Source organism: Pistacia vera, unplaced genomic scaffold (genome assembly GCF_008641045.1).
Source record: "Pistacia vera cultivar Batoury unplaced genomic scaffold, PisVer_v2 Contig956, whole genome shotgun sequence".
NCBI classification, from domain to species: Eukaryota; Viridiplantae; Streptophyta; class Magnoliopsida; order Sapindales; family Anacardiaceae; genus Pistacia; species Pistacia vera.
This window is the reverse complement of record NW_022196841.1, coordinates 66,475-78,363: the sequence shown is the minus strand read 5'-3', so window position 1 is coordinate 78,363 and position 11,889 is coordinate 66,475. Positions and strand designations below refer to the sequence as shown.

Sequence of the window (11,889 nt, the reverse complement as noted above, 5' to 3'; positions counted from 1 at the left end):
AAATCTGAAATCTCTTCCCAATCATTCCTGTCGGCAACCACAAAATCACATGCTCATATTTCATTTCTCATTTTACATTCAAACTCAAACTCAAACACAACACTGCAACACTCGCTTCATTTGGAGTTCGCCAAGTGAAAAAAGAGTCAATCTTTTAGTGTTTCCGTCAATGTGTTTGTGTTTTGTTTAAGTTTCTAGTCAAACTGATAGAGCAGAGTTAGAATCTTTTGAGTTCTGATTCAATGTTGGTCCAAGATCGTTCTCTTCCAAAATCTCCTAAATCCCAGATCAGATCGTCCCTTCCTCGTTTTAGTGAATCCAAATCTCTTGATTTCTCCACATGGGTATCTGAGAATCTGTACAAAATTGTTGTTATTATTCTTTTGATTAGCACCATAGTTGGTCTTTTTTACCTTCGGAATTACAGTGATAGAACTAATCTTCTTCAGACTACGTCCAAAGAACACTCTCCAAATGCAATTAAGTTACCTGAAATCAAGTGGAATTCAATCCAGCGCATAACTGATACATCGTCTGTGTATAATAAGTTTCGATCAGAGAAATGGATTATTGTTTCGGTGGGTAGGTACCCGACTGATTCGTTGAAGAAGTTGGTGAAGATCAAGGGATGGCAAGTGCTGGCAATGGGGAATTCGAGGACTCCTAAAGATTGGAGCTTGAAAGGTGCGATTTTTTTGTCTTTGGATATGCAAGCGAATTTGGGTTTTCGTGTTTTGGATTTCTTGCCTTATGATTCTTATGTTAGGAAAACTTGTGGGTATTTGTTTGCTATACAACATGGTGCTAAAAAGATCTTTGATGCTGATGATAGAGGGGATGTTATTGGGGATGATTTAGGTAAACATTTTGATGTAGAGTTAGTTGGTGAAGGTGCTAGGCAAGAAACTTTATTGCAGTATAGTCATGACAATCCTAATAGGACTGTTGTTAACCCTTATGTGCATTTCGGGCAACGGTCCGTCTGGCCTAGGGGATTGCCATTGGAAAATGTAGGTGAAATTGGTCATGAAGAGTTTTATACTGAGGTTTTTGGTGGAAAACAGTTTATACAACAAGGGATTTCGAATGGGTTGCCAGACGTTGATTCAGTTTTTTATTTTACTAGGAAATCTGGTTTGGAAGCTTTTGATATCCGGTTTGATGATCGTGCCCCGAAAGTTGCGTTGCCGCAGGGGATGATGGTGCCAGTGAATTCGTTTAATACAATTTATCATTCTTCAGCATTTTGGGCATTGATGCTTCCTGTTTCTGTTAGTACAATGGCATCAGATGTGCTGAGGGGTTATTGGGGACAAAGGCTATTGTGGGAGATTGGTGGTTATGTTGTGGTTTATCCACCTACGGTTCATCGATATGATAAAATTGAGGCATATCCTTTTTCAGAGGAGAAAGATCTTCATGTGAATGTGGGTCGTATGATTAAGTTCTTGATTTCATGGAGATCAAACAAGCATAGGTTGTTTGAGAAGATTTTAGAATTGAGTCATGCTATGGCAGAAGAAGGGTTTTGGACTGAGCAGGATTTGAGGTTTACTGCTGCTTGGCTTCAGGACTTGCTTGCTGTTGGATACCAGCAGCCAAGGCTAATGTCATTAGAACTGGATCGGCCACGGGCAAATATTGGTCATGGGGATAGGAAGGAGTTTGTCCCTCGCAAGTTGCCCTCCATCCATCTTGGAGTTGAGGAAACTGGGACTGTAGATTATGAGATTGGGAATTTGATTCGGTGGAGGAAGAATTTTGGGAAGGTTGTGCTCATTATGTTCTGCAATGGGCCTGTAGAGCGTACTGCTTTAGAATGGAGACTGCTTTATGGAAGGATATTCAAAACTGTGATTATTTTGTCAGAGCAGGAGAATGAAGATCTTGCTGTTCAAGCAGGCCACTTGGACCAAGTGTACAAGTATGTATAATTTACTTCATTTTTACTTTTTTTTTTTTTTTTTCAATTTATGCATTTGGCTTGTAAATCCCTTTTATTGTTCGTTTTGGATTTTCATGTTCAGGGCCCTATCATTTTTACTGTTAGCTAATTGGTTTAGGATAGGAAGAGCTTTGAAAGAATTTTACATGACTTGTTAACTTTGTCACCCCTATATTAGATCTTTCTGATCAGTTTACAAGTGCAGACATAGGTCTTGGAAAGTTATTGTTTAGGTTATAAACATTAATGATGGTTGGCCATCAAGTCTGTTACGACTAGTTGTATCGTCTCTGAGGCATCAGCTTGTCATGTGGAATACCCTTTTGTGAAAATTTGGCCTTTTTGTCTTCAGAATCTTGTTTATTAACATTATAAGTTAAGGTATCAATAAGGAAATAAAACTTTTATAGCAGACATGAGATAGATGAGTTAACTTGGTCTGCGCCAAGCATGATCTGTTGTTATGTGGATCTATACCTATCTACAGGGGCATCTTTTTCTGACTACTGAGTTGAAGGTGACCATTTTGTCATATGCTGTCTTTATGGCCTTGGATGTGTGTTGTCAGTTAACTTGAATTGTGTTTGGAGATACATGCCTGAGAGCAAATGACACAAGAAACTTTGATTAGACTTATAAAATTTTTACTGCTGTGTCTGTACAATATGAAACCAACTGAAAATTATGTTGTTGATTCTATTGTTACTGTTCAATGAAGTACGCCATGATAAGATTTTAGTTATTTGGGCTCCATTTTTTTGAAAAAATAATTAGTGTTTGGAGAGGATATTGATCTATAATCTATGGAGAAGTAGAGGGTCATGTTTTGACGGATGTTGGACCTACCCACTTTCAGAAATCTAGATGTGGAACATGGTTAGGTATGTTGGTGTTTAAAAATTTATACTATTAGATGGTTATGTTTGCTTGTAGAAGTACCAGCGATTTCGAAACAGTTACTAAACTATAGTTATGTGGAAATATCCTGACCAAAGAGTATAGTAACCGGCATAATTTCATGTATTTTCTTTTATACTTAAACGTTAACTTCCTTTGAGTGTCCAACATGAATGAAAACAAGTTTCATTTCTTCAAGTGTTTGGCATGCCAATTGAATCGCAATTTAGCTTTTTCTATATGGCAAAGGTGGTTCTTAGATGTCTTTTTTTCCTTCATTTTCTTTATTTATTTATTTATTCCATTTATCTCTATTTTTTGTTAAAAAAGTCTGCTTTGTTGTTGTTTTTGACAACTTTTTGAATTAAGGTTCTCTTAGAAGCAACCTTTAGTTGTTATGCTGTCAATATTATGGCAATTTGCGGGTGGTAGTCTGACATAAAAAACTGTTACATATCTAACATGGCTATGTAATATCTATTTTCAAAGTGGAGTTAGGTAACACAACCAGTCACTCATATTCACTGATTATATTTTTTTATATCATTTTAGGTATTTGCCCAAGATCTTTGAACGGTATAGCAGTGCAGAAGGCTTTTTATTCCTTCAGGATGATACCATTCTTAATTACTGGAATTTGTTGCAAGCGGACAAGAATAAGCTCTGGATCACTGATACGGTATTATTCACTAAGTATCCTCTTGGTGCTTTCTTTCCCATATTCTCATAGCATCTTCATTTTAAAGCTGGTTTTTATTTGTTTATTTTTTCCTTGTATTTTTGTTGTGTTGATTACTTGATTATCACTATTTTATGGTTGTAAAGGCCTTTATAACTTTGCTTCCCCTTTACTTCTTGTACCAAACTTTATTTTAGTCGAAGCAACATTTAGAATTATCATTATAACATCATATCATATCAAAGAGTCTTCCACTGTTTCTTTCCCATGATAATCATGATAATAAATAATCATGTAACTGCTCTGACAAACTAAATGAAATTGTAGGTGTCAAAATCTTGGACTACTGTGTCAACCAGTGGAAACTCAGAGTGGTATTCAAAACAAGCAGAGATGGTAAAAGAAGTAGTTAGAACGATGCCGGCTCACTTCCAAGTCAACTACAAGGAAGCTATGAAAAGTGACCAAAGCCTTACTATATGTAGTTCTGAGATATTTTACATCCCTCAGCACCTTGCTTCTGACTTCGTTGATCTTGTTAATCTGGTCGGCAATTTAGAAATGCATTACAAGGTTGCCATACCCATGTTCTTCACAGCAATGGATTCACCGCAAAATTTTGACTCCGTATTTAGTACAATGATCTATAAGAGGAAATTGCCACCTTCTAATTCAACCTTCTATTCTGTTGAAGCGCCCGCTGTTCACCCATGGAATGTGTCAAGTGAACAGGATTTCATAAAACTGATAAGAATAATGGCAGAAGGTGACCCTCTCCTGTTGGAGTTAGTTTGATGGTAAGAGCAACTTTGATACATAAAAGAACCACAAATAGAGAGGAGAAAAAACATGTACCATCACTTTGTAACTTTAATACTAAATTCTATTTTCTTTTTATTTTTTTTATTTTTTCATTAGGCGGGTGTTTTTTTTTTTTTTTTTCCTCTTTCTTTTTTGTAACTTCATTTGTAGATTAGCTTGTATGATTCATTTACTGGTAGGAGATTCCCTCTAAAGAGGAATTATGTTCATCCTGGCTCATAAATATGTGACAGAAAAACTGTTGTTGGCATTCAAATTTTTTATTGGAATTTCTAAGATTCTTTGCTCAGGGACATTTACTTGTATTTGTTTCTCTTCTATGACTGAAGATAGAAAGCATATTGAATTCTCTGAAATCTCATAGCTGTGAGGTGTTTTGCTTCATCACTTTCTTCTTTCAATTTATTTTTACACAATTTGTATAACCTTATAATTTAAGTTGCAGCTTATATAATGGTAAAATAAATGTTCTTCTGGACTACTCTTCAATTTGTTCTTTTTAAGTGTTTTCAGGAACATGAGAACTGACAATGGAAAAATAATGATATTCACGAGGTTATGAGGGAACATCAAATAGCAATGACTTTTCTCTGCAACTTTAACTGATATTCTGCAGTAAAAGCAAAAAGATTTAAGGTTCCTGGAAACAGATTAAATTACATCCTCAATATTATGGACAAATTCACATTCCAAACCTCCCTTTATGTTACATCCAATCATCTTACAGCAAGAGTGAGAAAAAGGGGGCTTGGATTAATCATCAGTGTGAATTGATATTTGCATTCTAGGAACTACATATTTAACAGTTTATTTATTGTTCATCGATCAATTCCTTCAATCTTGTCTTCGACTTCCGAGTACAGCTGCCTCAACTTCTCAATATTATCCTCTGAAGTTTCCCAGTAGCCACGTCCATTAGCCTCCAGGAATGTCTGCACCAACTTCCTGAATGAATTGGGATTAGTACTCATGAGCCTGTTCAGCATCTCCTCATCTTGGATAAAAGTAGAGTTAGCCTCCTCATAAACCCAGTTGTCAACTTGGCCTGAAGTTGCACTCCACCCTACTGTATTTGTAAGACGCTTCTCAATTTCACGAACACCCTCGTAGCCAGTTGACATCATTCCTTCATACCACTTGGGGTTCAACAATTTTGTTCGTGCATCAAGCCGCACGGTCTCAGCAAGTGTTCGTACCTGCAGAGAAATAATTTGACTTAAATTAGCAAAAATGTATCCGAGGAACTAGAGCCTGACATTTATGAGAATCTGTAAGGCACTTGAATAAGATCTGAAAATTATGACTGAGTAAATATCGCAATTTTTTAACTAACAACTTCACAATGTTTACCTGAGCATTAGCTGTGGTAGTATCAGCAACGTATGCACTAGGTTTCTTTCCATCTTTCCTCAAGTTCTGGACCAAATTTGTTGGGTCTGAATCAAAGTAGTGGCTGACATCAGTTAGTGAGATTTCTGAGGAGTCAAGATTTTGGAATGTGGCATCTGCTGTGCTCAGAGCCATCTCAAAAACTTTTCTTTTCTCAGTCATGCCTACACCAGGGGCATCACAGTCAAATGCAAAAGACTTCCTGCTCAAGTACATGTCTTGGAGCTGTTTCTCGTCATTCCATGAGGAATTCTCAACAGCAAGGTTTATATTGGAGGAGTAGGAGCCTGAAGCATTCGAGAAGATGCGAGTAGCAGCTTCTCGAACTTCAACACCCAGGGCTGCGGCTTGTTCCAGTGCATGCTTCCTGACATAGTTCTGTTCAGCTGGTTCATCTAGTTCGGCAACCATCTTCACAGCACGGTCAAGGAGGTTCATCTGTGAACAACATTTTCAAAGAAACAGTAATCAGAAAAAGGAAAAACCAAAAACTGGAAAAAACAAAAAGAAGTAAAATGGGAGGCAAGAGAAAGCATGTGAACATAGAGCTGTTTCAAATCATCAACTAAATAATCCATGGTTCTTACTTCAGAAACTTGACTCAACCACATGTCAGCCCAAAAAGGAAACAACATTTCATGTCTTAGCATAATGTGACAAAGCAAATAAAAAAGCGAACATCTGGATAGATACCTGATTTATGAAGAGATCTCTGAAAACTCCTGAGCAGTTAACAACAACATCAATCCTGGGCCTTCCAAGTTCTTCAAGACTAACTGGCTCAACCCGGTTGACTCTACCAAATGTATCAGCCACAGGCCTAACCCCAATCATCCACAAAACCTGGGCTAGTGATTCGCCATAAGTTTTAATATTGTCCGTTCCCCACAACACCAGTGCAACCGTCTCAGGATACTTTCCCCCATTGTCAACCTTCTGTCTTTCCACCAACCTCTCCACTACGACTTTTGCACTTTGCATTGCTGCTGTTGTGGGAATAGATTGTGGGTCAAGTGCATGAATATTCTTTCCTGTTGGCAACACTTTTGGGTTTCTGATAGGGTCACCACCAGGACCTGGCTCCACATATTTGCCCTCCAAAGCTTGTTTCAAGCTGCCCAACTCATTGTCAGCTACAATCAACTTTAAACACTCTCCTAGGAATTCAAACAATGTCCTTAGTTTATCTCTATCTGCCCGGTAAAATTTTGTGTTTGACAAGTTCTGAACCCACGGTTCATTAATGCCAAATCCGAGGATAGAGCTAAGCTTGTCAGCCACATCAACAACTTGACCCTTCTTATTAGTTGTTCTTTCGACAAAAGCAGTTATTGCCCCACGTGATGCCTCAGTTATTTGTCGCAGAAGCTCTACATCCTTTAATATGCCCTTGTCACTTCCTCTATAGATGTCCTCTATATTTCTTCCAACAGTCTCAGCTAGTATAGAAGGGAGTGATTTAATCTCATCCTCAGGACGATCCAGAGCAGCAATGTTGACCAGTGTTGCGACAGCTTCTAAGGCAGATGGAGGCTCACCAATTACATGCAGTCCACAAGGCAAAAGTCGGGACTCGATCTCCATGATTTTAGAGTATACTTTTCCAACCACAAGATCACGTTCCTTGGCTGAGATTTCTTCTCCCTCGTCAGGAAGTTCTACATCTTTGTCAAGATTGCATTGTCTAGCTGTGCTGATAATGGAGCTCACAATCTGTGGCCCACGGCCTGTGTCTTTAAGTGATTGGTATGAGGAAATGAGCTCGCTCAACTGCTTGAGGCCCTTGTAAAGCCCTGCATTTTCAGCCGGAGGTGTCAAATAACTAATGGTATTGGCATAACTCCGGCGTTTGGCTACAGTTGCTTCTGATGGGTTATTAGCTGCATAGTAATACACGTTGGGAATATTCCCAATTAGACTATCCGGGTAACACACATCACTCATTCCCACCTGCTTTCCTGGCATGAATTCAAGTGAACCATGAGTACCAAAGTGAAGAACTGCATCAGCTTTGAAAATCTTCTCAACTAAGGAGTAGTAAGCTGCAAATCCATGATGCGGACTAGCAGATTTGGAGAAAAGTAGTCTCATCGGATCACCTTCATAACCAAAGGTGGGTTGGACCCCAATGAATATGTTACCATACTGCTTTCCATATACCAAGAGATTCTCCCCATCAGAATTCAAATTCCCAGGAGGTTTTCCCCAGTTCTCCTCTAATGCTGTGGCATAGGGAGTTAGGTTTTGATACTCTCGGATACCCATTTTGTAAGCAATGTTTAGATTCGGACTGCTGAATTGAGCTTCTTTATCATGAATAACTTCTTCAATCAAAGCTTCTGAAGTCTCTGGAAGTCCCTCAACATTGTAACCATCTCTTTTGAGTTCTTTTAAGACTGAGAAAATTGAGGAAAAGACATTGAGGTAAGCAGCTGTTCCAATATTTCCTTTGTCTGGAGGGAAACTGAAGACAGTGATTGCTAATTTCTTCTCTGCCTGCATTAATTCACATACTTCTCATTAGAGTTCTGAAAAAAAAAAAATTAATCTATTCATGTTCTCCTTACAGCAGAAAACATACCCCTAAAAATAATTGAGAGACCAGAACTTTAAATTAAGGGGGCATATGAATATTTCATTTGCTCCATGAATAATACTCTTATGCAATCTAGACGAGTGAAATCATAGGAAAGAGAAGACTTATAAAAAACTGATCACAAAAACAAAGTGTCCTAAAAAATTAATTAAAATATAGATTTCAAAGTATGAAAAATTAAGTTGCTTGAATCTCTCTTATCCTTTCCATTGTCAAATATAAAATTAAACACAAGAACAAAGAAGCAAATTCATGGCCAATTGATAGATTATATGTAAAGCTATTTAATTTATAGGTGAAGGTTTAAGAGATTATTCTTCAACCTTCTTTCTATTTAGCTTGCTGTATAATAAAATATTAGATGAATAAAACATTACTCTATCAAGCATTATAGGTAAGCAGCTTACTTAAACCTAAACACAAGGAAGCCCTTTCAAAGTGAAAGTGTTAGTGTCCACTTTTCTCTTTATTGTTTGATAGTAAAATATATCTGCAGAAAACCAACTGGGAAAAAATAAAAAGGCCAATAGTTTTGTACAGTAGCAAAATAAACAAATACCTTTGATTTCCTTTTCAGCTCAGCCCATTTAATTGCCCTGGTGCAGAGCTGCTCCACCCTCTTGTGAAGAGCATGTGATTTCCCTGCAATCACATCAGAGTATTCACTAACCTTAAGGAATGGCAGCATATAAACTACTTTAAGTATGACAATAAACAGAAACTACACAGTTTCTGGCCCCGTGCAAAAGCTTTCAAATGGTAAAGACTCACTTAAATAGCATTTCTTTTTTCTTCTTTAGGTATTCTTTCAATTGTGTAAAATTAGTATTCTCTCCCTCTGAGGTATGTCTAACTGTTACTTTAATGAATCCTAAAATATATAAAAAAAATGACAATAAACAGATTTAATAAAATGAAATATCAGACACATTAAAGAAGCTTCACTTACCAGTTCTTGGATCCCGACCAGCAAAAACAATGGGCTCCATCCCTCCATCAAGCTCTGGGAGAGCAACTTGCAAAGCTACCTGAATAGGGTGCAGCCCCAAAGTACTATTCAACCATTCCTCGGTTGTTTGAAACACTAATGGCAATGCAACGATGTAAGGAACATCAAGCTTCATCAGTGCCTCAATAGCCCTGGGATGATCCTGCCTTGCTGGACCCCCAACAAGAGCAAAACCAGTCAGTGACACAACTGAATTCACCATTGGTTTCTTAGTAACCGGATCGATGAAAAACTTCTCAACCGGTCCCGAAAAATCAAGCCCACCAGCAAAAATTGGAATGACTTTAGCTCCTTTTGCCTCTAACTCCATAATCACAGCCACATAGTGACTCTCATCACCAGTTACAATGTGACTCCTTTGCAAAACCAGCCCTATAATTGGTGCATCAGGCCCCTTAAGCTTTTCATTAGCATCTCTTCTAGTACCATACCAATTCAAATACTCCTTCACATCATCATACATACAAGGAGCCAAAGGATGCCAAATACCACTATCCAAGAACAGAACTGGGTCAGAATACTCAATCTTTTGCCCTTTCAAGGCAGGCACATAAGAACCGGAAATCATTTTCAAGAAATTCTGCAAGTTATCAGGTGACCCCCCAAGCCAAAACTGTAAACTCAATATATAAAGCCTAGCATCTTGAGCCTTATCACTAGGCAAATACTTCAAAACCTTAGGCAATGTTCTTACTAACTTTAACATACTATCAGCAAAACCTGCACCTTGTTTCTTTCTTTTAAACAACTGAAAAAATGGACTTTTTGATTGACCCAACTGTGACATACTAAAAGAACCCAACTTGTTCAGTCTCATTACCTCAGGCATTGAAGGGAAGACCAAAACTGCATCAAGCCTGTCCCTCTCTTTCTCCACTGCAGCCTTAACTTTCAATGCAAGCTCCTCAACGAAAATCAAAGACCCTATAAAGATATTTGCATCTTCAAGATCTTTACAAAAGGTTTTATAAGTATTTTCATCACGAAGCTCCTCAACCAAGTATCCAACAACTTCAAATGAAGCAAAGTTGGAACTTTTATTCAAAGCTTGAACTGCAGCCGTGAGAGAGGATTGGTACTGAGCTTCAAGTACTACATAGACAATCTTTACAGTGGGGAGATTATCTTTATTTTCAGGTACAATTCTACGGACCTCTGGTGTTGTTTGTGTAAAGAGACCGTTGCCAACAGCAGCACATTTTACTTTAATGGAATATTTAGAACTATGTTGGTTTGTTGCTTTCTTGGGGAGGAATGAGTGGAGAAAAATGTTCTTTTGAGAGATTGAAGAGAGTTGGTCTGGCTTTAAAGATGGTAAAGTGAATGGTGAAGATACTAAGTAAGCCATTGTTGGACAAAATTTACAACTCTTACAAGCAGAGTAGTCTATTTCTCTGTGTTTCTAAATTATAGAGAGATGAAGAAGGGAGAAAGAAAATAGAGAAAGCTAAAAAATTTGATAAGAAAAATCAAAGCTTTTCTATGAATGAGTTCCAGCTTGTGTTTTGAGAGCTGCTTCTTGCTCTTCTTTTCTCAAAGTAAATGGCTGTGAGTTTATATTTTTCTGAAGAGAGGGATTTTTGAGAATCGAAACTGTTGGTTATTATGGTTAGTGGTGGTGGTAAGGAATACGTGGCGAAATGGGTAGTCAGAGAGTTAATCATTATGATTGGACTAGTTTTTCTGAGGTTGAGTTTGGTTTGAGGCCGTAAGGAAGAGAGAGAAACATGAGTGTGTACTTATCTATCTCAAAGGTTTGTTGACGATGAAATTTCCTCAATTCTGATTGGTTGAGTTGGATTGCCCAAAGTGCCATAAGGGAAATTAAGATTCAGTGTGGATGATGAGAGAGACTTGAAGAAAGATTTTTGGTGACATGGAATTGGGAACCTTTTTGCTGAGTAATAGATTCTTTTGAGTTTGTGTCTCTCAGTGAAAAGGAATTGATATTTTTTCTGTGACGGCAATGGGACCACGTACATTAGTTTTCTGCCAAGTGAACTGCGAAAGGTGCAATTGAACAAGAAGATGGAATTAAAAAGAGGCCGCCCACTGAATATATGCCACAGAAAGAAAGCAAGTTTTAATTTAAGTCTAAAACTAAGGGCTTTACATTTGTTAGACGATGAATGCTTTTGCGCCTGTGCCTCTGCCCAAAATGAACTTTGAAGGGATTAATACCTTCGCTTTAAGAGACAAACTTATTTTAGGGATTGTCAATTAACATATCTTTTCCTTTGAAACAAATTTGTAGTTCAATTGTAAGATAGATTAGCGAGGGTTACCAATAATGGGGAAATAAGAATTGGCATTTCATTAAAAAGAATAATTTATTATAGGTAGAGATCAATAGTATAAAAAAGCACAAATAAGCCATTTGAGCTCATCCATCATTTTTTAGTCATGCTTTTACACAAATTTGCATATGCATATGACAGAACGATTATAGGGAAATTGTTTTTTCACTACATTTTCCTCTTTAAGGACAATCCAGTTCTTTTAAGACAATCTCCAGCTCCAGGGTTCGGATATTACAGCAGCGGAGCTCATTA

General features: G+C 37.6%; 2 protein-coding genes across 2 annotated transcripts; one reads left to right on the top strand and one right to left on the bottom strand.

Annotated features, from left to right (window-relative positions):
• Positions 1-4,425, top strand: LOC116121029 (probable glycosyltransferase STELLO1). The gene is made up of 3 exons (XM_031406988.1): positions 1-1,924; positions 3,395-3,521; positions 3,849-4,425. The coding sequence occupies exons 1-3, from the start codon at positions 243-245 to the stop codon at positions 4,314-4,316; spliced, it is 2,277 nt and encodes a 758-aa protein (XP_031262848.1). The 5' UTR covers positions 1-242; the 3' UTR covers positions 4,317-4,425.
• Positions 4,426-4,933: 508 nt separating this feature from the next.
• On the bottom strand, positions 4,934-10,963 carry LOC116121027 (magnesium-chelatase subunit ChlH, chloroplastic). The gene is made up of 5 exons (XM_031406987.1): positions 9,278-10,963; positions 8,888-8,970; positions 6,426-8,228; positions 5,694-6,170; positions 4,934-5,539 (listed from the first exon to the last, which is right to left on the bottom strand). The coding sequence occupies exons 1-5, from the start codon at positions 10,683-10,685 to the stop codon at positions 5,162-5,164; spliced, it is 4,149 nt and encodes a 1,382-aa protein (XP_031262847.1). The 5' UTR covers positions 10,686-10,963; the 3' UTR covers positions 4,934-5,161.
• Between the last annotated feature and the right edge of the window lie 926 nt (positions 10,964-11,889).